General features: G+C 40.4%; 1 protein-coding gene across 1 annotated transcript in view; it reads right to left on the bottom strand.

The window, feature by feature from the left end:
* Positions 1-26027, bottom strand: part of sema6bb (sema domain, transmembrane domain (TM), and cytoplasmic domain, (semaphorin) 6Bb) — a 126638-nt gene that overhangs the window by 11402 nt on the left and 89209 nt on the right. Inside the window, exons 11-16 of the mRNA XM_044362155.1 lie at positions 25277-25408; positions 24490-24639; positions 23102-23281; positions 19875-20015; positions 15403-15480; positions 12122-12180 (exon numbers count right to left, since the gene is read on the bottom strand). Coding sequence (XP_044218090.1) covers positions 12122-12180; positions 15403-15480; positions 19875-20015; positions 23102-23281; positions 24490-24639; positions 25277-25408 — 740 coding nt within the window. The remainder of the gene's footprint in view (positions 1-12121; positions 12181-15402; positions 15481-19874; positions 20016-23101; positions 23282-24489; positions 24640-25276; positions 25409-26027) is intronic.

A 26027-nucleotide genomic window follows, 5' to 3' on the forward strand; every position in this document is an offset into this window, starting at 1 on the left:
CAATCTGGTCAACCTTTAGCGAAAGGCAGCTTAACAAGGGGTGAGTCTGTCAGCAGTTTCAGCTGCATCCAACCCAAACAAAGCAACCGAGCTGTGGTGGACACTGTGGTGAAATAAATTGTTTTCCAGAGCCTTTCTTGTATGAGAGTCCGTGTGTGTATATGTACATGTATGGGTTTTTCAGTAGGACTCATTCCTTACCCCCATATCCTATGACTTACAGGTTACGGTGTTGGCTGTGCTTTCGTTAGGTAATTGATATCCTCGTTTTAGGTGCAAAGCCAAAAGCACACTGTGGAGAGCAATAATAAATATTCACAAACATGTCACAGGCAATAAATTGGAGAGCGGGCCCACATAGCATTAGTCTAACGATCTGCCCAGAGGGTTCATATCTCTCATTCCCAAATCACGAACCAGGCGATTTCCACTTAATCTTTCTCACATGCTACATCCATATATCACATCAGCTATGTACGGCACTATACTGTACGCCCACCAGCTGCAAACACATGCCAATTTGTTTTTATGTTAACACCCCCCTTTGCTGAAGTGTTGGACTCATTCCTGAAACAAATTTCTGAAGGTTTAACAGAATGAGTAAACCATCAGGCCTCATGTCAAGGCTGTACTCCATCTGGGTGGCTGATTGAAACTGCTCTAACCCCGTTCGTTCAGCCGCCCGCCTGTTCTCTTAATTTACAGGCCGTCCTTAATGAAACGTCTCCGCTGTGACAAGGGCCAAGGCCGCGCAGGTGGACGCGCCGGTCAGGCCACATCCTGAGCTGCACAATCGCTCAGATTCACAGCACCTGTCAGCTGACCTGGACTGAAGAGAGTTTAAGGTGATCGATACCGAGGTGCAGTAACAAACCACGGGGGTGAGAGAGATAGGAAGAGTCTGACTGACAGACAGACAGAGAGAGAGAGAGAGAGAGAGAGAGACAGAGAGAAAAAATAGAGGGTGAGAGAAGTGAGAAAGAAAAAGAAAACGGGGAGAATGTGTTGAGGGAAGAGATAGATAAATGAAGTGAGAGAGAATGAGATTGAGACACAGAGTGTGACTGAGTGAAACGTGTGTGAAAAGTGAGTGTGAAAAAAGCACAGTAGTGTTATTGATGTGTTGCAGAAAGGAGGAAAAGTGTTGTTTGATGCAGTGAAGTTAGAGGAACTCACCATGGTCAATTTCTGTCTGAATGATAGACACAAAAACAATCCCCAGTGGTCTGAGCAGAGAGTAGTTACAGTACTCTGAATGTCACACAGCAGGACTCTCTGTTAAGGCATCACACAGCACCTCCAGGTCCTGCCCGCACGCTACTGGACAACTATTACTCAGCACTGGTCACAGACCTGCCACAGGCCCTTATTTTTCATCACTATGTGGTTTGTGTGTGTGTGTGTGTGTGGGTGTGTGTAAGTTCAGCCAAATTCCTTAAATTCCAGTGTCTAGTGTTAAATTCTGCAGATAGTAAGATGAGACCTTGGCTTTAACTGGTGCTGTGTATTGTCATGGTCACAGTGTGTAGTTGTGTGTGTGTGTGTGTGTTTGTGTGTGGAAAGGCTCTGGGTTGCCTTGTGCAATGTTTTAAGTGTCTATTTCCAACACACACACTGACTCACATGCAGTCCCATATATATTTGTTCAATCGTGCACAAACACACACACATAGGCACACTGATTTTGCTGATGTTTTTGGGACACACACTTTCAGGCTTTTTCCAAAAAACACACAGTACTCTCAATTTAGTCACTGGATTGAAGTCAATTTTAGTGTAGTTTTGGTCAAAATATTAACCTTAATTTAATCTACTACAATCACTGAACATTTCAGAAAATGTTTAGTGTAGTTTGTTTGTGCAGTTTTGAATTTATTTGTCAAGTTGTATTTGACATCTTTGCAATCAAGCACCTCAGTAATTTGAATGTGCCCTACAGTTGCAGTTTGTCAAGGTTGTGGCCTTAGGCTTATGATTAACACAAAAAAATCAGCAGCACTGATACCAAACATTAAAAACTGCACCTGTAATTCAAATACTATGTACCTGGAATGGTGTAATATGTAATGACTTAAGTAAAATTGTAAAAACTGTAAAAAATGAATTGGTTGTTGCAATGGATTTAGGGTTTAAAGCATCCTTAGTTGTAACAAAAGCCACCTTTGGATTTGGATTTGATTTACATGCTGTAGGGATGGATACTAATTTTTGTTTTTAATGTATGTTGTTAAATCCAGGAATTTATCTGTTTAATTTGTTTACTTAAAAAGTCAATCTTCTTTTTAATTACTCAGAGGGACTCTGGTGCAGCTCATTTGCATTGCGTTTCTCCATTTTTCTCTTAAATTTCTACAACCTGAAGCATTTTCTGAAATGTCAAATTCTGTAAACGGTTGCGATCTTGCAGCATGAAACAAAAACAACTTTTGAATGTGTGGGGACATGAAATCTGAGTGAGTATAAGTTCAAACAGATTTGCTTTGCTTAGGAGTTTGGTGTGCTTTTTGGGAGGAAATCTGTAAAAAAAAAAAAAAGAAAAAAAAAAGAAAATGTTGATTCTGTATTTATGCGTACAAACCTTACCACCTAAAATCTCACTTCACCCAGTCCTTGAAAGTTAGCAATCATGAACGCATGTGCACAGACACATCTATCAGCGAGGATTCGTGGCTCGGTGAGGGGTCAGAAGTTGCCCTGTGTTTTTCATGGCTTCCTCTGAGGCTCCCACTGTGTGGAAGGAGATGTAAGGAGCAGAGGGAGGACTCAGGGGAAGAAGTCAGATGAAAGAGCTGAAGCCCTTCAGGAGTCCTCGCACCTCGCCAAGGCTGAGGCTGCTCTTCTTATCTCCTTAGAGCTTGCTAAAAAAATTCCTCATCTCTACACTGAAAACTGCACACGCACCATACAGCATTTCACTTCCTTTTTTCCTCTGCTATGCCCACATACACACGAGTCCTCATATTTCATCAGCCAAGCCTCAGTATTCACTGAGGGGATCAGCTCTGTTCTTCAAGCCTCTCAGAAGCTCCTCGGGGTGGGAGAGATGTGTGAGTTAGAGCGCAGTCTGGCATCTGGGGATGCACAGCTACACACCACACTTCCTCTATCTCTGCTTGTCTATTCTCCGTCTCCCTCACGCTCTCTCTGCCCTTGGTGTCTGCCTTGCAAGAGTGACAGCAGAGGGAGTTAGGAGAGGAGGAAGGAGGAAGGACAACTGTGGCGTCAAGGTTACAGATCCCTCTCACAGTCTGAAAGAGGAGACTGCATCAAACAAAAATGAACTAATGTGGCGAAAGCCCCCCCCACCTCTCTCTTTCTTTACAGTTTCCTGTCCGTTTCTGTCTCTCTGTTGGAGTTCAAGCTACAGGGCAACACATTTATCATCAGCAGACTTAAAACCCTCTGCTTTAACTAGCTGCCTTGCAAATACAAAGAACTGTGTCGGCTTTATGGGCTCCCCCCTCCTAAGCTTCAACTCAGGCCCCTCTCCAAACCGCAGCAATTAGAATGGAATTAGATGAGACCACAGCCGTAAATTTGGCAACAAATTTTCTTTCCTGCACAAAGCTCCTCAGAACATCACAACCACCAAAGAGAAAGACAGAGTCATTCCTGGCTCTGCGGTGATCGTCATCCACTCTAACATGACGCCACAACAAGGAATCTCCAATCTGCCGTCGCCTCATTGATGTTTCAGTGGACCTCAATTACGGAGTGATTGCATCCCGCTGTTCCACTAGTCAAAACACTGCCTTTCTTCAGGAAATATTTTCACAGCACCATAATTGCTTCCATCTGTAGCTACACTGTGGCAACACTAGCTATGTCATTACGGCTGAGTGAGTTCACAGCAAAAACGGGTGGCAAATGTGTATGTGTGAGTGTGAGCGTTTAATGTGTGTCGGTGGAGGGCTTGGATGCGTGCATGCTCTGCTTTTATCAGCAGACGTTGCCACAGAGGAAACGGAGATTTGAGAATAGTGTTGAGTTGGAGCAATGAGAGAATGTGTTGAAGCAGGAAGTCTCTCTGCAGCAAGAGCGTCACGGACACCCCCGCACAACGCCTCTTACTCCTATTTGATGGCTGGTTTAACAGAGTTGACTTAAGCTGATGAACTGTCTGTGCAAACACAATTTGACTTGTTCCCCCAAAAGGCCTGCAAACAGCAAAATAAAATGAGGGCGTGTTTGGCTTTTTGCTGCTGGAAGATTCAGGCGCTTGGCATTTCTGAGGCTGCGGGGTCCCGACTAAATGATTTTGGATGTAAGAATCTTTTTCCTTTAGAGTTAGTCGACCCTCATGGCAAATTAAAAGAGAGAAGCTGGAGGTTTGACAGACCACTTAGGCTACGTTTATGCTGTAACCGATCTGCCTGTCAGTAAGGGTCACGACCTGGAAAAACTCAAGCCAGCCAATCGACACGTCGTGATAACCTGCCGTAAATGGATCTGACATCCTACACCGTCTGTCGACGCCCGAACCGAATCTGACTCATTACGCTGTTTACAGAAACGGTTTATATTACCTGTCACATACACATTCACACATGCTCACACACACAGAGTCGCAAAAAAAAAAAAAACACCAGCAGTTCAGAGTTAGTTAGGTGATTTTTGTCAGCGGAGTGTGTTCTGCTCAAACATCATTAAACTAAATCCAGCACAAATCCAGCTGCAGTTTGTCACGCTGACTGAGTTGTCCACTGTGAAGAGCCTACTAATTTAGAGGGCACACAAATGCTCACACAGAGACATTAATGGCTCCATTTTTCTGCAAGCAGAATCACAAGTGCAGAATTCTGGATACAAGTGGGTGTGACCAACTAATTTCTGCATTTTTAAAGCCCAGGGGTGCACAGTCCTGCCAAAGCACAGTACAAACTGAGAAAGAGGCTAAAGCAGAAATAAATATTTTATTAGTAAGCGGAATACTGTATCAGCAGGTGGAGTCAGGGCAGGATTCACTAATGGCCAATCACATCAGGTCTGACTGTTTCCTAATGGGCCAGGAAACATCTCCAGGAGGTGCAGACCCTAAACAGAGGGTACAAACCACCCCAATATGTTTTTCAGCACTCAAAATACAGTTCCAATGGCAGATGATGTCCCTTTTTAAAGGATCAAGCTTGTTTTATTTGATATTTTCAACTAACCATTCCCCTCAAGAGACTAAAGTCAAATATGAATCTGTCTGCTAACACATATGATCTGTTGTCTGGTTAAAAACACACAAAAGAGTCGTACTGTTACACTGGGTGACCTGTTTATTTGTCATAATCAACATGGCGAGAGTTGTAGCAACTCTGCCACTGCCATTTTCCATCTCTGAGCAGAGATCAGTGACAGGCAGATGTCACGCTACGCATTGCTTTTGCATTTATATTGCTTTGCTACTTTTATGAGCTCAGAGGAATAAACTTTCTCTTTCGGGGGAAATATGGTGCTTGGAGATTTGGTAACAGAAAAACTTTCCAGAGATAACTGATAGATGCACACCAACTTATATACTCCCAATAATGTTACTGTGCAATACAAAGGGGATATGTTTGTATTACATATGCACATATGTAATCAGTCTGATGTGTTAGAAAAGCTGAGGAGTTTGTGTGTCTATTTTGTTAGATCCTGGTTGTGTCAGATGTATGACAGCAACAGGCTTATACAGTACGTCCTAAAAGCAGTTCTAGATAATAACATTGATAGGAGTCAAATAATTGAAACTCATGAAATACATGAACGTCTTTTAATGTGATTTTGGAAAGGTTTGTATGTTTGTGTTAACTAAACCCTTGAAATTTGCTCTTTGTGCTTGTGTTTGCAATAAAATGTCATCTAAACAGGTGGAAATGCACAGTTTCATGCCAGAACAGCTGCCGCACTTCACCCCCCTCTGTTTGGAACCACAAAATTACCGAACAAGTTGGCCCTCTCAATGTCTACGAAAGTAGAACACATAGACAAACAGACACACACACACACACACACACACACACGTAATTGAACCCAGATATTTCTCTGACCTCATCTCTTTCATCAAAGTGTCCCTCCCACAACACATCGGCTCAATTAGATGTTGTGCTTCCAAACTTTGCTTTGATCACATCGGGTTTAGAGGAACGGCATGTCTCTACATACTAATATTTGATGTGTGTGCGTGTGTGCGTGTGCGCGTGTGTTGGGGGGGAAGGGGGGTGATCTTTGTTTTCTAATAAATGCAGGACCACAAGGCGAAACCCTTAGCTGCACTTCTTTATGCCTATGATCAAAGTGATCTTGCTCTGTAATCCTCGGACATTGAAGAAAGGCATTCTTTTAGCCATGGTGTACGTTATGCTCATTTAATTGACTTTTATGAGAAATGAAGAAAAGTTGAGTGATGCAAGATAAAGATGTAGATACAAGAGTAAAGTAAAGAGAAGGGCAGCCGCTCTGTGATATACGAAAAGAGAAGATTAAGAGGATACGAGGCAGGTGGTTTACATCACCGAGACAGAGTTACAGCTTGGCCACGAGCCCACTGAGGAGGCCAGTGACAGCGCTGTGACACAGTAGACGCCGGTGGCACTCTCAGTCCATTTGTCACACCAGCCTGGCCCAGCACCCATGAAAACAGCCACTTCTCTCTCTTTCCCCTGCACCTCCCTCCATTGTCACAGCTTTGATCCACCTTCACTGCAGTCTCTCAGTTTCCTATGTGATTACTCCACCACCGTGCCTTTCTTTCCCTCTATGACCTCACTTTTTCTGTCCTCTCTTCCCATCACTCCGCTTCTTTTCTTATTCACCCTCATGACTCCACACTTCTGATCCCCTGAACCGTTTCACCCTTTCCATCCTCAAAGTTTGCCTTCTTCCTATGATCTCTCAATCCCTTACTCATTCTTTTTGCTCTGCTCTCTGCTTCCTTGATCTGATTTACCCGCCATCCCCTCCCCATCCTCACTCTTCTCAGCCCCCCATTCCTTTCCCCTTGCAGAATCACCCTTGATACCTATTCGGCGGCCATCAGCCAGAGGAGAGATGAAAATCGATTCTCCTTCCAGCAACTGCTTCTCTCTGGCTAAGGAGAAAGGGGAGGCAGTTAGCTGGGCTCTAAGTAAGGCCGTCTATCCATCTCCCTTTGAGCTCTGACGACAATGCTGCTCTGAAATCAGTGTAGCACTGACTGCGACTTGAGAGAGATGAGGCTAGAGGGAGAGAGGAAACACTATAGAACAGCAGAGGAGCTGCAACTATGGCTCCTTTTCTGACTTTAGCTGCTTAACCAAAATTAGTATTTTAAATACCTGTTCAGACTGAATGAAAAAAAGGCCTGTTTTTTTTTTTAATGAAGCTAGTCCATTGACGCAGCAAACACAGAGAGCTCTGACTTCGTCTGCAATAAAGTTGCCGCAAGGCAATGCAAAGTCCTCCAGCAAGGCACTGCATTGGCCAATCAAATACACAAAGGTGCTCATTCCTGATAGATTACTTTGTAACGTGTGACATATTTACCTTGCAATCATTCCGAAAAAAGATAAAATAATTGCTGATGTGATAACTTTCCAGAGTTGTAAAATCCTGTCTCATAATATTATTATGCCATTATTATGCCAAAACACTGCACAGCATCTGTTAAGCCTTTAAACTCAAACTAGCCTTCCTGTATTGTATTTCACATTTTGCTGGTACCTGAAACAACAACCAACCAACACAGCTTCTTGTGGTCTTTTAACCTTAAAAGACAGTTCACCTTTAGCGGTACCTCAGCAGGCAGATAGTTTGGGTTTTATTTGGCCAAGTTTGGAGATGTCAGAAATTTCTGCTGTTGCCATTATAAAGAAGATGAATGTTTTTTTTGTGGGGCTTACAGCACTGAAGAATAACACATTTCTATAATTTAACAGCAACATCTTTCTCGAGAAAATGTTATAACATTGGAAAAATGTCCACATATGGACTCAAAACACTTGAAGGAGTGTCCAAATATATACAACAGGTGACAAAGTGTCCAAAATGTAAAACAAAAGTGAACAATTAGGTCATAGGACTGTTACTAGTACAACTTTCCAGGAACAATTGCCAAGCTTCATTGTCTCCCACACCCCATCAGTACTCACAGAGGAGGATACAGTGAGATGGGGCGAGAGAGAGTGTGAGCAAACCTAAAACCAAAAATAAACAGAAACAGAAACTTTATTTTATTTGCTCCGTATATCATTGTGGTTTCTTACTAAGTTTAAAAACACCCAGGCAGTGACCACACATGGGTTTAATGTACTTCTGAAGCCTATGTTGGTTATCTCTATACAGATATACACACGTACATACAGTACATACATACACCTACTGCAAAAATAGCCTATAATGTTATATAATTATTACGTATCTTTTTCATATTGTTTCCTCACAGCCTGGTATCAAATGTTCCAAGTCCCTGTTTTGGTCCTCAGACCTCGGGTTGAGAACCCCTGATTTAGGTGACCCTTTACCCTTACTCATTACTTCATACATAACCATAATTTTCTCATTAAAAATCATGTTTAAATTATGTCATATTTTTATGATTATCAAATGCTGAAGGCAGTATGAATTTTGATCGAGACTGGAGACCAGAGAGTGAAAATTTGGTTTTACATCCAGCTGCAGAGAGAGAATCTTCCTCGAGGAAAGAAGAAAGCGAAGGGAGAGTGAAAATGAGATTGGTGAATTTCCCCAAAGAGAGATGGATAGGCCAGACAATATCTCACCTCACATCTGCTGGGTCAAGATACTGACAGGTGGAATGAGTCCAATATAGAGATATGAAATATTCAGCAACCAAAAGCCTTGTGTCTTTTTCACCAATCCAAATCCCTGTGGAGTTTGTTTGCTGTTGTGTGTGAGCATCTGTGTGTGTTTGTAAGTATACACATTTACATTGTACACGGAGAATATGGCACGTAAAGAGGAGCACGGAGGGAGATGCTGACAGACACATATAGAGAGGGTGTGCAGACAGTTTTCAAAGTCTTAGCGGTGTCAGTGACAGTTTGTCATAACAAGCCCGTTGAAGCTGCACCTCTCTGTCTTCCTCTGACTGAATATTGGGTTTGCAGATAGCTGAAAGAATCTTTGCCTTACAAGAAGTGCTGTCTAAAGCCGTTTTCTCATATGAACTCCGGACAATGTCCAGAGAATCAGGTCCAGACATTGTCCAGAGTTGCCCTTTCACACACATGTAGCACACAACAGGAGATTGTCCATGCCAGACGTGTTCTCACCTACCGGAAATACACCGTTTGGTTTAGGCAAGGGGTGGCGCTTGGATAGAGCGTGCAGGAGGTAGGACATGATGGAAAAAGTACGCTGCAGAAATCGCAGTGTTTTGTTTACAGCACATTGAAGATGGCAGACGAGGCTACCAATTCATCTGTAATGATGACAGAGAGTGGAAAGCAATATACAGGCAGCAGTTTTGGTTTTTGCGCCAGTCATATAATAGAAACTTCATTAACACACCCACTTGCTTGCTGTGAATTCTCCGGACAATGACCTGCTCTATTCACACATGGGCTCAATCGGAAATTACATGGATTTTGTACAAGGGAGCTGGCAGGATAAAGTCCATTTAATGTCTGGTCCGACTCATTGAGTCATTTGCATTCTCACATACAGCTCCTCTGGGTAATGTCTAGATAAGTTCAGGATTGCAGTGCATGTGTGAAAGGGACTTAAGTGTTGGTGGCAGCCATTAGATAGATGCTGGCTCACATTCCTGCAATGCCAACCCGGCAGCTCTCGATCATCTAGAGACATGAGAGTTCACCTCTGTCAACGGAGTTCAGCTCGGGCAAACATGCCTCAGAGCTCAGAAATTCCTCAAAGGCAGGGCCAGAGAGCGGGACAGTACATCTTTATATGACATCGGTCCAAGAGGAACAGACACTCCAGGGCGCTGCACAGTCCAGTGAAGAGCCACAACTTTCGTCTCTGTGTAACAGAGCTATTTGATGAGTACAAATCTGAAAATTAACATTCTCCTTTATATTTGTGGCCATTTTCAAGGAGCACTCCACCAATTTTTACACGTCAAAGTCAATTTACTATTCATGTCAAATACTAGACAGGCTGTGAAACGGTTCTATAATTTCTTCAGCTGCTTTGGAGGGAGCTTTGTCAAGTATAAAGACTGACTTTATTGAGGTACATTATGGTAAATGTAGGATAAAATGTTTTTGGCGCTTGTTCCATGGTATTTGGAGAAACCTGACATTGTATCTCTAAAGGTTCACGAGGTTAAATATGACTAGGTAAAAAAAAAAAGATCTGAACCAAATTTGCATACTTATTATGACATTAAATATGATAATTTTACTGAAAAAAGTTTATACTTAATCAAACAAAAAAAAGCTCAAATAAGGCCTGGTATACTGTGCTGCCTCTTCATTTGGATATGGGTCACTACTCTGCTTGTGCAAGTGACATTTAATTTGTCAAGTGTGCTTTTTATTTGTGCTTTGTATTGGAAATTTTGTGATCTGCCAAGTAATTTAGTGATTTCATGGGGGCTCAAGAAGACTGATGCATGACCCCCACATCTAGAAGTGGTTTCCTTTTGTACTAGTCTTTTGCACACCGATATTTTATAAAGGTGTCTTATTATTCCATAGGGAATGGGCCACGAGATGGCATGACACTTGAATTAAATTCATTCATTCGTTTATTCACTAGGGATTAAAAGTCTGTTTCTGCTCCCACCTTTATGGAAGTGACATGTTAAATCACTGGGGTACTCCTTTAAAGATGGTAGACATCTAACAACCCATCCACAAAAACCGCGCTGTGAAAATCTACAGTGTGCAGCGAGTGGAAAGCTGTGACTACACCTTTAGTATCAGTGCCATTACTTTCTCTGACTTCCCGGACCTTGCACCAGAGGTCAAGACATAACAAGTACAGAAGAGGATCCAGGACTGGAACTGGAACAGTCCATTAGCACTAAGCATGAGTAATTATGTACATCTCTCACCCACTGGTGTAGTACAGAAGTGGAGTAATGATCATAGAAGTTGCAGTTTTAATTACAAGCCTCCTGCATAACTGTATGTATTTGCTGCAGAGGAGTTCTTGTGGAGCAGATATAACGCAAAATAAAAATGTATCTACAGATAGATTTTTCATCTAGTATATGATATTTTAACTCGCAGGAATCACAGAATCACGGGTTTCTGTTCAGAAGCAGGACCAACAGCTTGAATGCAGTCCCCCACATGTGCTATAAGGCACTACATATGGGCTCAATGAAGACAAATAACTAGCTTTACTTCACAATGCGAACAGTAAGCATCAACCATCAGTTACAGCACAGAGGCCATCCCCTGTGGTTTGGTGGTCAGAGGACCTGAAGTGAGAGAGCAGCATCAAACAGGGCGCCCATCTGAAACAGGATTAGAGTTGTTCGCGGTTCCGATTATGCAATATTTATCTGTTCTTTTCTCAGGGAGCACGGCACATGAACTCGGGGAACTTTCAGAAGCAAAGGATTAATTTGCACGCATTGGAATTAGCGCTCAGATCAAAGAGAGGGGGTGTCATGGGAGTATCCAAAACCTCTGTGTGTATCTAGAATAGAGATTTCGCTTTGCTGTGTACCACTTCTATTTTCATAATGATATGGAGAGAGAAAAAAGGGAAACATCAAGGGGAATTGAAGCTGGAGTAGAATATAATTAACCACTTGTATATGCAACAAAACCTAGCAGACCAAAGCAAAGATAGCATACAAGTAAGGACAGAGTAAACAGCGAGAGGAACAAAGTTAGCTAAAACATACACAGGGATTTTCTTGCCAGCTCGGAGACAAAATGAGACTAGCAGACCGCCTTCGTGTTGGATCATGGTGGTTACTCCTGGGAGAAGTGAGATACTACAGAGCATCGAGGTGAATTGGGAGTTGTCTCTGTGTTTATTTGTGGATTTCCTCCCGTATAAACTGAAACTAACAGGCTCTTCCTCTCTTTAAATGTATCGTTGTTTATCATGAAGATACACAAGTTATGTAAGGATCTGGGGCAAAGACAAGAGAAGTATTAGCTAGCTTTAACACTTGTGGTCAAACACACACACATACACACACACACAGACTGAGAATCCCTCTTACCGTCACAGTCACCCAAGTGGGCCACGTTTCCCTGTTCAACATCTTGCTCGAACGGCAGTCTGCAGAGGAGAAGGGACACAGTCATTAATCAGAAGACACAGAGGCACGGCGACTCAGACACTGACACACAGCACAGATCCACTCTGATAGAGGAAAACTATCTCAATGTTACAGCAGAGGACACGTTACAAGGGAAAGCATATATCTCTACAAGCTCCTTTAACACTTAGATTGTAGGAATGTTTGTTTTTATTTTGAGATGCCAATAAGTGTGAGAAAAAAATAAAAAATAAAAAAGCAGAAGAACTGAAGAGCCCCTTGAGCTCCTTAATATCCTGCAATAATCACCATTGTAATTTAAAGATAACTATTTTTGCCTGCAGGGTCATTAATTAAGCAAATTAATGCACTGAATTGCAAATATTTCTAGGTCAGCATTGTCTTCACTTTAGATATTTGCAGCGTTAATAGAAACTTAAAGTATTAACTTCGACAACTTGATCCCTATGGTTCTCATGTGGGGAGTACATGTATATAAAATGACATTAAACTTCCCTCTGTGTTCGCTGTACTGAAATATCTCTCTGCCTGTAACTGCAAAATCTGTGTACAATTTGCACATCCTTTTTTGTAGGCCTGCCTCCAAGCTGCAAACTCAGGGACCAAAACAATCTTGTCTGCCATGTTGTTTTCTTGTATTCGGAAGAAAACAAGTTTCAAGATACGATGTTAGAATCAGATATTTAGCGCTGCTGAGGCCAAATAGGAATTGTGGAATTACGGTAAACCAAACAGCGTACGGAGGAGAACGTTGACGGTGGAGCTACGTTACAGCTGTACCCAGAAGTCTGAGTTGTTTCAGGAAAAATCTATTAATATGCATCGACTTCACTTGTTTTCTACAATTCTACAGAATGCTGACAGATCTTATTTCTACAACTCTATCCCTATGCTTTAAAACTCATTTCCCATTTGGGCAGCGGAGGAGCATGGAAAACTCAAAGGACAATAACATATGATGGAGTGAGGGAAGCAGACAGGAAATGAGAGCAGCATACAGACCAGGTGCTCACAAAGAAAAACACAACCGCTCATAGTCATGGCTTGTATCAGTGAAAACAGCACCAAGCTGCCATGGACAGACTGAGTAATGGTGTGTAGGTGTGTGTGCGTGCGTACACATATACGCACAAACGTATGCATGTAGGCTTCATTCAGTAAATTTACAATGAAGGCCGTTTCAGTGGAAATACCTGTAATTAAGTGAGCTACTGTGAGTAAAACATATCTTAGAGAGTAATAAAGGAACAGCTTGATGTTTATTAGATCAATTTTGTTAATTTTCTAGTTGATATGGGTGGAGATCACTTATCACAGATGTGCAGACTGTCACACTTGTTACTTTGTCTTGATCTATTATAAAATGTAAGTCAAAACCAATGAAGACACTTTGGATTCAAATGGGAAATCTCCAAATACAAGTAAATAACCATTTACAGTTTTACATAGTTCAACAAGCCGTTTCACAGAAGCCTCATTTGACCTACAGACAACCTTTGAAGAACCAGAGCTCGAGCTGCCGGTGGATGCTGAAATAAGCTCGTTGGTACAAGTGACTGAGAAGTCCGTATTCTGCAATTAGCTAAAGGTTCAGGCAGCGGCGCAGCCAACATTTGTGCTTTTAATGGCTAGAAAACACTTGTGACAAATGAGTCCAACTGTGCTGTGAACCTGCAGTGGTTGTCATCTTAATAAAGAATAATGTTTTGTGTTCACTTGGCTGCCTCTCACAGGCTGTGGGTCATTTACTTTGTATACGTTAGCTGTGCCAGTGGGTCTGCCTGTGTGCGTGCAAGTTTTCTTTACAGTGCTTTTTATTTTCCCAGGTACATTGGCTCTACATTTAAAGACTTCATATTAAACTGAAAGTGATATAGACCATATTTTTCTGTGTGTGGAGTACTCTGGACAGTGTTTAGTGGATGAGATTCTAGTCTCTTTTTTAGTTTGCTATGTAACAGTGTTTTGTCACCTTACCCTTACTGGAAGAAGCTGAATAAGGTGAAAAATGTATTTTATCACCTTCATAGTACAATAATAGCAGGACAAAATGAACCCAGGATAGTCATAAACACACATACAGCAATAAAACAAACCGTCTTTCCTCCCTCCCACACTTTTATTAAAAAAACAAAACATATCTTCCTCAGAAGCTGCCAAATTTTAATCTAACGTTATATGTCGCTAACTGCTTAGCTTTCCTCTGGCGTCAGTTTGCAAAGAGAGGTTGCATTATTCCACAAAGAGGAAATCCACAGTAACTCAATGCAAAATCGATTGCCGAGTTGACTGCCCTTGGTAAATCAAATCAAGACCAACACAGAGACCTTTAATAGTATAAGCAGGCAGCCTGAGGTGGTCTTTAAGGCCCATGTTGTCTGTTCTCTTGGCACTACACCTGTGTTGTGAAGGCGTAATTCAATAAGCAGCCTGACTAAGGAGAGATTTGATTTCACTGGAGGGAGGCAGCCGTGATTGGAGGTTAGCTGTCAAGACGGGCCGCCGCATTTCAGTAGCAGGAAGAGAGAGAGGTCACACAAACACACACACTCACACTCACACACACTCATGCAGACATCCAAGCAGATACACAAATTCGTTCACACACCCAGACAACACACTGTCTGGGTGTCTGCATGCATGTGTATAACCCAGACATTGTTACATGACAGAGAGACAAACACAAAACCTCACACATCCACACACCCACGCAGAGTGTTGGCCGCCACCTGATAACAAGCTAAGTTAAAAGAACGTAGCATTGTTTAACAGCCGCAGCAGACATCTTGAATCAATAAGTGTACACAGAGCAGACTGTGTGACAGGCTACTTAGAGGGCACAGATGTTTCTCAGAGGCTCAAATAGTCGTACATAGAGACAAGGACTTCCAGAGCATAAATAATAAATGGCAAGTTTCTGTGGGGTGTTCTGCTAGGTGTGCTGTCAGAAAAATAACCTTGAGAGGAAAGACACAAGCAGAAATAAATCAAATCAATTCAAAACAAAACAAGAACAACAAAACACTTGGATCAAAGTGAGACTATAGAGAAGGGTGGTAAAACCGCATGCTAAACTACAGATGGACTCAAAGACAGAAAAGGATAAACCAGACAGACAGTGTCAGCATGATGACACAGGACAGCTACTGTATACTGTATGAAGCAGACCATACAGTCTGTGTGTGTGTATCACAGTGATGTCTATACACTTTGTGTCTCACCTGGTCCCAGGCCTGAGGAAAGAGCATGTGCTTCCTCTGGTCCAGCCACAGTATGGATCCCTGGAGGCGATACAGTTTCTGCAGAGACACAGAAAGTTAGATTCTGATGTGCTTGATCTTGACTATAACTTAAAGAACTACACTTATGGGTTTTGCACATTTTATACCATTAATCACAAATCATGAACAGAAGAACTTCACGTTTCCAAAGCGTGACATGATGATTGATTTCTTGCTTTCCAGGAAGCTATTGATTTCCACACATTTCCAACTAAGCGTCAAAACTTGCTTAATAGTGTTATTCATTGCAGTGAATATATTGTCATGCACAGTTTTGTAGATGACAGTTACAATGTTGGGGCGAGGTAATGAAAAGAGCAGAGACAGTTTTGAAAATGCCTGCTTGTTGGTGCATTGAAGTAGTATTATATACACATCCTATGTCAAAAATAGTCTTAACTCACGGTGACCTGTTTCCAGAGCTTAATCCTCATTTAAAGATTTAGACGCAGTTAAAAACTCAGGAAAAAGCTTGTAGTTTAAGTTAAGATTTTTTTTTTTCTCAAACAATTTTTAGGAAATTCTGTCCTTTTGAGATTTGACAGCCAGATATCCAGGAGCAACCTTTAAATGAACAAACTCACCAAATTTACATTTCACTAACTATTTCACAGCAGCTGACAACATGAAAGAAATACCATCTCTTAAATATCAGATGTCAGAATTTATCTTACTGCAGCAGTTTTTTGAAATGCTTTCTGCTCACAACTATAACATTGCACAATGATGTAAATTTGTAAAAAACACAAAGGTAGGAAATCAATCTAAAAAACAGTATTCAAAAATGGACAATCTGCAACTAAACTGTATGCTCTGTATGCATTGGAAAGTTGACCATTTCATTGTTAAATTATTATTTAATTATTCTTATTCTTATTACTAAATACAATACAACTCAATGTACAGTATGAATCTATATCCCTCAATTACATAGCCAACTAGAATAACAACACACAGTGCTACACTAAATGATATTATATTTACTCATGTTACTGATAAGAAAGTAGTAAGTGGACTACTTATAAATGACACTTTGCAGTTAGTCAGAGCTGTATTAGATCCAACTAGGACGTTAAAACTTACAACCTGGTTAGACACAAAATACGAGGTGCAATTAACTCTTTTAAAGCAGACCTAATGAAACAAGATTGGAAGTCTATGTGGAAAATGTAAATGAAGCCTATGAGACATTTTGTCCATAACAACTGCTCTCTGTGAAAAAAATGTCCTCTGGTAAAGAAAGTAGTAAAACAGAAATTTACTAACTACGGAAATACAAAACAATAAAAACAAACTGACGAAGTATGAGAGGCAGCAAAAGGGATTATTACAGTAAATTATTGGAGGACAACAGAAATAATATTAAAAACACATGGAAAGTATTGCATGACATTATTAAAAATGGAACTGGACAACAGGATACCCAAATCATTTCCTGAGAAAGAATAATACAACTATTAATGATATGGATTTAGTTGCAGATGAATTTAATGACTTCTTTGTCAGTGTTGGTCTTGGTTTGGCTAAGGAGATTACAAAGACTAGTACTAGAGATGATGTGGAAAGTAAAACTATTAATGTAAATAAATCCATGTTTAATAATGGGAACAGATGAAAAAGAAATTATTGACATTGTTAAAACAAGAATAAGAAGTCTACAGACTGGAATGGAATTGATATGTCTGTGGTTAAAAATATTATTGAGTTTGTGGTGAAACCTTTTACGCATATTTGTAATCAGTCTCTACAAACTGGTGTATTTCCAAGCAAAATGAAAACAGCTAAAGTCATACCAATATATAAGGCTGGAGACCGACATGTACTCTCTAACTACAGACCTGTTTCTTTACTTTCATAGTGCTCTAAAATACTGATAATACATAATGAACTATATGAACAGCGATATGGGTTTAGATCCAATAGGTTAACTTTGTTTACACTCATGGTATTTGTGGAGGAAATATCAACTGCAATAGAAAATAAAGAATATGCAGTGGGGATTTTCCTGGATCTCAAAAAAACATTTGATAATGATGACCATGACTTATTATTGAATAAATTACAAAGATATGGAATTAGAGGGTAGCACTCTCTTAGTTAAGCAGTTACCTGGAAAGTAGTTATCAATGCATGCAAATAAATAACTGTAACTCAAAACTACTGAAGGTTACTTGTGAGGTTCCCCAGGGCTCAGTGTCGGGACCATCGTTGTTTATTTTGTACATATATTACTATTACTACTATTACTGTTCCTTTATAGTCTCATATATAACCCACTGTGTGGAAGTGGAAGAAATACATATAAAATAAATACTAATCCAGTCTTTATCATTCAAAAGAGAGCCATAAGAACTGTAAACAAAACCACTTATAGAGAGCCAACAAACCCACTCTTCATTAAATTAAAGGCTCTAAAATTTTAAGATTTGGTCAACTTTCAAACGGTTCAAATCATGTACAAAGTTAAAAATCAATTAGTACCTGAAAGTATCCAAAAGTTGTTTCAAATGAGAGAGAGACATGACCTGAGAAGAATTTGTATGTTCAAAAAACAATTAGTGAGGACTATTGTAAAATATCATTGAGTTAATTTATTCATGTCCAACATTTAGTAAGTTTAAACAAATGTTTAAAAAAAGCATATTAAATAAAAGAAATGGATGATCAGAAAGAAAGACTGGTATAGAAGGACAGGGTACAGGATATGTAAGTTATGTATTTGTTTTGTTCTGATTGTTTTATCTTGATTATTTTGTTTTTGATGTTTTGATTGTTTTGTTTTTGATTGTTTTATTTATGTCTTGTTTTGATTATTTTGTTTTTGTTGTTTGAAGTTACCTTTCAAGATTAAACAAGGTGTTAAAAGGGTAGGCGTTATAAACTGCAGCTTCAGCCTTTTTTTACAGACTGCAGAAAAAACAACAACTTTAAGTTGTTGCTCTGAGCTGCCCTATTTACTGTAAATATCTATCTCTTTTTGTGTGTTTATATATGTATAAAGAATGAATTTGTATATGCAAAAAAATTATTTATTTAAGATTAATTTGAAAAAAGACAACTGTGTGGGCTGACAGCCTGGTGGAAAGGAATCAATACATCAGCTTAAGAAAATGAGAGAATATATATAGAAAACATAATATGATAATGTAAATGCATTAAACCGTAACCATAATAAACGCAAATCAAAAGCGTTCAGAAACCATCTTCAAAAGGTTAAAAAAACAGACCTGAAGCTGCTGAGGCATGACTAAGAAATCTTAAAGATGCTCACATACAGAACATTAACTCACATCTACTCACATCTAAACACATAAACACACACACACTCAACACACTTCAGAAAGCACGTGAGCGTTTCTTAATGTGTTCTGGATTACACGCTTGTATGACTTACCTGGTTCAGTGAACACACTACACGGCTGACACACTGGTGTATGTACCACTTTGTGTTAGTGTGTCAGTGGACCCTATCGAGCCACAACCACAGGCAGCAATACTCAGTAGTGTGCCAGACTGGCTCTAAATCATGCCGCCTGTGTCTGTGAGTGTAAGTGTGTAAGCAGGTTAATATCCTTATTTAGAATATACATATATATATATATATATATATATATATATATATATATATATATATATATATATATATATATATATATATATATATATGTATGTATTTTCTGTTTCCTTATTAGGATTAGTAGACTTGGTTGCTTGCTCTTTTTCAGAAGCTTTTTCAGAAGTTATACACATTTACACCAATAAGCTGACAAAATAAATAAATGCATAAATTCTTCACTGGAGCTTCTGATAATCTAATAACTGCTGGGTGAAGTGATGAAGTATAATCTCTCTTAAAAAGAATGATACATGGCTGGTAAAATGAATAATATCATATTAACACATATCACAGCTAATAATAACTAGTAATTTTATTCAACTATTATATGGATTTATTATATGCTTACTGACCTTCGTAATATGTATTACATTTTCTGCAAATATTGCTATTATAATCATCTTTTATAATTATGGTGCATCTATGATACAGTTAAATTGCTGGCTGAGCGATGAGACAACATTACTTTTAATGGCAATGTATTCCCAGCTTTTATTAGATTTTCCTCTCATTTAGAGGAGCATTTTATTGCGTTTCGTCTTGTTTCATCGCTACACCGCAGTCAGCAGATTATCACCTTGCTCAAGGGCACAGTGACAGTTGTTGTTAAGTTGTAGTTCAGTTATTTTTGAAGAAAATTCAGGTCAGCAACTCTGGAGCTGGCAGAGGTTCACTTTGTCTTGCTCAAGGACTCTTGTGAAGGCCAGATGGTTGTTGAATGGTCACCTCACTTCTTATTAGACTCCCCCACTGCCCTTTTATGCTCCTGTATGTACAGTATTTGCTGTAGACTTACTTCATGCATCGGGAGTAGAGCTGGCATCGTGCCACCGGTACTCTGACCACACAAGAAGGGAAGGCGAGGAGCAGAGTGTGGCTTGCCCTGTCCAGAGTCAGAGACAGCAGCTGCCTGGCCTGCGGAGAGTCTTCGGCACATCTGCAACACACACAAGCAAACAGGCAACCACGCACAAAGCAAAAAATGCATTAGGCAATTTCAATTACCAGACCGAGACTGCACATTAAACCTCTGACCTCACTCAGAGCATTACAGCAGGGAAAAAACATTCCTCATGACTCAATGTGAAACACAACCATACATAAAGAGCTCTATAAATAAAAGCCATGATAAAAAGTAAAAGTGATGAGAGGCCATCTGTGTGGCTGGATGTTACGTGTGTCAACCCAAATATCCACTGTGCTGATTGTGGAGGCTCGAGAGGTCGGCTTGCTGTCAAAAACAGCAGCCAGGAGCTGAATCGCTTCTAATTGGCACTTAGAGCTACGATGGCCGGCGCAAACCTGCCTCCATGCAGCAGATTTATACCTTTTTATGCACATGTGCACTCATGCATCAGTTGTATCTGGATGGTTTATGGTAATAACATTGCGGCAGGCCCAAAGTCATTAAGAAGAATCTATCATTCTGCTAAGGCCAAGCTGCGAGTCATTCTTCACACCCAATATCACGAAAGACGGGGGAAAGGACGGGGAGAGAGAGATGTAGAGAAAGTAAAAAAAAAAAGAATAAACATCTAACAAATGCAGGGAAAAGGCAAGACAGAAATGAAGAAAATAAAAGAGACCAAACCAAAATCAGGCAAGTTGAGAGAATAGGAGACAATAAAGGCTCTTTTAACGTTGCATCTCTTTCAGATAACTTCCCGGGTCATTACAGCAACAAGCCAATCACAAACCAGTGTTTTCTATCTGCGCTGACCCCTTACAGATCCCTCTTTTAGTGGCCCTACTTCTGCGTACCCTGGGGTTTATTACAGGGCACAAGGCATCACTTTGTGTACATAAGGTGAGGTTGGGGGTAGTGTGGCCTGGAGCATTAAAAGACAAAAAAACTGATGTGATTGTGCTCTGTCTCCTGATTAGCTGGGTGCCCGCTGTGCTAGCTGGACTGTCACTGACCTCCTGCTGGGCTCACCATGCACACTGAATTATCCCACACATACTGGCTCCATTCCACACCGGCTCATTCATCACACAGTCCCCTCATTTCACTTGGCGTCACTATGCTTCATTTTGTCAAGTCTGAAGCAGAACAAATAAGCTGGGACACAAATTGGTGAGCATATTTTGAAGGGGATGGAAAATGAAGGAAGTTTATTACTAAATGTGGATTGCACTCTCCTACAGGGAGAAAGTGTTTTTCCAACCAGGGGGTTTAAGAAATACTACTTTTTTCCCCCTGTATTGTAGAAAAATGGCACATATATCAGGGAGCACAATTACCATGACAGTTAGCTAGTGTCTAGAAACATGTACTTTCTGTTTAAATGCCTCTAATTAGCCTTGGTGAAAGATAATCACCAGCCAATAGCAGCATCAGTGTGACAGTCACCCCCACCCCACCCACCCTGCAGCCATCCACCATGTGGAACACTGCATTTTTACAAAGAACAAAAGCAAAAATGAGTATTGAAAGGGCATTGTACCCAGTCTTCATTATGTAGCGATGGGCATCCAATGAAGCCTCAGAGCTGTCTGCCTTATGCAAAATGCTAATTAGAAAGCGACAAGAAACCCAGTCCTCTGCAATCTTTTTTCAGAATCCAGATATTAAATATGATTTAGCTTCAGACCGAGGATATGGGGTCAATTTTCCTGACAGTATGTAATTTTGGTCAAGATTAAGGATAATGTGATTTTATCATCATTTCATTACTTTCTGATGTTTTACCCGTAATGCCTTTCTACAGTATGTCTCAACCTCATTAGAAGATGTTCAGATTTCCTGATAATGCATATTAGCCTCTAATCCTATTCTGTTATGTTTGCCCTATTTGTATTCTCTGCATGGGGTTGCGTAGGCTCAGCTCCTGCACAATTATGTGATTCTCTCAAAGAATAGGTGAGGTTTTCTGCATAATTCAGGACACGTCATGTTTCCAGGACATGTCATGTTTTTTTTTTTTTTCCCCCTCCCTGCGACTCTTTTTTCTAGGCGTATCACACCACCGGCTCCCTTCGCTGTGTATACATCAACCCCAGTTGTCATTTAACCCTTTCCTAGTCACTCCTGCGGTATATCTTCTCTCTGCAGCAAGCTATATGCAGGCTTGTGCCTTAAATAATAAATCTGGCAATTTTCTATGTTTTTCTTATTGTCAATAACTCATGTAAAGAGCCAAACCAACAATGAACTCATTCTACTTAGGAGTATTGTGCATATATCCAAAGTCTGATATATCATATCCCTCTGTGCCGTAGACTTCCACTGTTGTCCAAAAACTATTAAAAACATGTAGATGAGCCACACAGTTGCACTGGGTGACATGTAACTTTGTCCCCTAAGAGAGAGGTTACTGTAGTTTGTAGTGGTTTTTGGACAACAACAGAGGTCTACGGCACAGAGGAATACGATAGAAGTCTTGTAATAATGAGTTCATTGTTGGTTTGACTCTGCATATGAGATTTGTTTTCAATAGGAAAAATATAGAAAGTTGCCAGTCAAATCATCTTGAAATCTTTAAAAAAAACCTTTGAAATTTTGGGAAATATCCTTATTTGCTTTCTTTTAGAGAGTTAATGTTAGATAAAAAGATTGATACCACTTTTATGTCTGTACAGTCAATATAAGGCAGTAATAGCGCCAGCAGCTGGTTAGCTTAGCATAAAGACTGGAAATGGGGAAACAGCTAGCCTGGCTCTGTCTAAAGCTCACTAATTAACACATCAGGCAACCTAGTGTTTACATATATTGAACAAACTAGATATAACTTAATTAATTAGTTAATTAGTGAGCTTTAATGGTGCTGGAAGATGGCTTTGTTATCTTTGAACAGAGCCAGGCTAGCTGTTTTCCCCTGTTTCCAGTGCTAAGCTAAATTAAGCTAACAAGCTGCTGGCTGAAGCTTCATATTTACTGTACAGACACGTGAGTGTGGTATTAATCTTTTATTTTCTAACTCTCAGTGGGAAAGATAATATGCATATTTCCCTAAATAGAAAACAGTTCAAAATATGTATCTTTTCTTTTCTGTTAGCCACATTGTTGCTTTAATGTCTTACTTATCAGGGTTGAACCCCTCCAGTTCCTCCAGGAAGATGTTGCTGTTGGTGATGGTGTTGTCCTGGTTGGGCATGATGAGGAACTTGAGGATAGTCCCTCTGCTTGAGCTGAGGAACAGGACTGTGCGATTCTTATATGGCCCAGCCTCTGTATCCACCACAATCTTATTGAGCTGATACCTGCACACCAGGAAAGACAGACTGCATTAACGCCACCAAGCTGTGCGGCTCATTTGGGACTTTTCTTCCATGAAAACTAAAAGCGTCATCAAGTAGCTCCTAGAGGCGAGTTTACAATTCAAGCACATTACAACTGATTGGTTTAGGTGTAAAATACTGACTCTTGTGAATTTAAATCATGATATGCTATTTTCTCTTGACTGCAAAATGAAATGAATTCCACAGAAACTAAACTACTCATCAAATTTGCATAATAAACTAATTATGGCAGACGTTTAGTCGTTAATATCAGTCAAGTAAATGGGCTCATCTTGGAACAATAGACGAGTGTTGCTGAAGTACACACAGTCCTGTGTTTGAGTCAGTTGACTAGAATAGAAAATGTGTTGTGCTGGGTGTTTAATATTCCACATACATCCAGTTCCTATAATCCCCGGTGGCGGGACTCCATACGGTAGATGTGGAGAGAGAGAGAGGCATGCATGCGTTTATGTGGGACTTGATGTGCTACAGCTGCTTGCCTGCTTCAACACCCCACCAGGCTAACTTTAACAGAAGGAGTCCACCGCCCGAGCAGACAGGCCATGTGTGTGTTTGCAGTACTGTCTCCTAGAAAATATGTTTATATACCACTAATTTGTTTTGAAGGAAACGTAATTGGTGCCTGGATTGTGTTCAACGGTAGATAATGGTTTTCTGAAAGTAGAAAAAGCAAAGTTTTGTACCACACGGAAGTCATTGCGAGGACGTCATTGGAGACTTTGATTCTGGAAGTCAGGGTTTGCATCCTGAGCGCTATTTGTGGTTAGGTGTAGGCAACAAAAGCGATTTTGGTCAAATGTTAATGAGCAAATCGTGTCTCATCCTCCGAGTCACTTTTGACTTTTTCAAAATAACCAAGACCACGATCTTTTCCAAATCTTAACCAAGTGCCTCGAGAGCCTAATCGTAACCATGAATGAAAGACGTTTATCATACTGTAGTTGTGACGAACGGATAGTGTAGCAAAAGCAAATGAAATATGTTCTGTATTCTGTAATTTGCCAGATACGTTGATTAAAAATATTTCCTCATTATGTTGAAGAGAAATATGATTCAAGTGGCAGTACGTCTATTTCAAAATATATTTGCTGTTGCAGATTAATATATACACGTAAAATCTAGGAGACAGGGTTGGTGTTTGACTGCTTGTCTGAGTTTAGTCTCACCTGACCATGGTTTTGACTATCCATGGTCTTTGTCCGAGTGATGGCACGGCTTCATCCATCAGCGGATGGGTCTTGACAAAGTTGAGCATCTCATCAGGGAAAGAGTTGGAGGAATTAAACCTGGAACCCTGAACAGCACAGCCACCGGGTCTGGGGAAAACATGTTTCAGCACATTAGGCTGGTACGGAGGCAAAGAGGCACTCTGACTTCTTTAAGACCTCACTGAAGATGTAGTCACTTATATTATTAGACAGTCTAGACTGCCTGAGTGTCTCATATTCAGACAGATATCCCTTTTTCAACAGGAGACTCATTTGATTTAGTCTAAAGAACCTCAAATTTGAAGTCTTGGCAAGTAATGGATAGTGGCAAGAGGTCAAGACATGCCTTTAGATTAGGAGAATAAGTTGTGTCCTTGTGAAAAATGGATTTCCCACCTATAGGTGAGTTTCACTTGACTGAACAAAGGTTCTACAGGCTGTGATAATGAGTGCAATATCTTCCTAGATTCTCCATTACCTGTATATTTAGTCTCTTTGTACCCTGAAAACTTTCCCAAAATGACCAGAAGCCGCAACTACGTGAGTAGTATTGTTGCTTGCAAGGTGTGTTTTTCCTCTTGCTATGAAATGTAAACCCTTGTCATGAACTGCAACCTGCAAACACACCTTTATAAGGCAGTATTATGGCTGAACTGAATACAGGTTGTTCATAATACATACTTTTTTCTTCTCATAGTTCTCTGATAACCTGAACACAGGTGCATAAATTGATCACAGCCTGCACCTTGGCTTCGGGATGACTTCATCAGGGACAGGTGTCCAAATAGACTCCGGTGATTTCTGCTCCTTGAACCTCCCATCAAACACTGCAGCCAGCTGCTCCATGTCAAAGGCACACACTGCCGAACCCGGGATACTAGAGAGAGACAGACACAGAGGATGATGAGACCGAGGTAGATCGAGACTGTTGATTGATGAAACACTTTGAACTGATACGAAATGACTGTCAGTCCCGTGTCAAGCGGGCTTTACTTTTCTCAGACATTGCTACAGAGAGAATGAGCGACGGAAAAAGGAAAGATAAGGTAGATAATACCTAGACTGAAAAATTGACAGTGAAACGTGAAAAAGGAAAAGAACGAAAGAAGTTAAAATACAGACAGCCAATTGTGAGCCCAAGAAAAGGACAGGCACCCAGCAAAGATGACAAATTGGATTTGGGCTGTTCATATTTTGACATTCAATGCTTGAACACAAAGGAAATTGTTACTGAGACGGAAAGAAAGACAGGATGAGATAGATACTGTAAACTCTGTGGGCGAAGAATAGACATGCAGCGGATGCAATAGCTAGATTAGACCCATGAAAAGATCTTGGCTGGAATTCCTGGAATATAAAACGAAATAGGAAATGAGTCACTGAATATTCTGCCTTTCACAAAGGGGGGAAGATTCTTGCAAAGGAAATGAACCCAACAACACGCTTCATTAAAAAGCCCAGTGCACCTTGGAGGCTGTTTAACTACTCATGAACCC

Source organism: Thunnus albacares, chromosome 9 (genome assembly GCF_914725855.1).
Source record: "Thunnus albacares chromosome 9, fThuAlb1.1, whole genome shotgun sequence".
NCBI lineage: Eukaryota > Metazoa > Chordata > Actinopteri > Scombriformes > Scombridae > Thunnus > Thunnus albacares.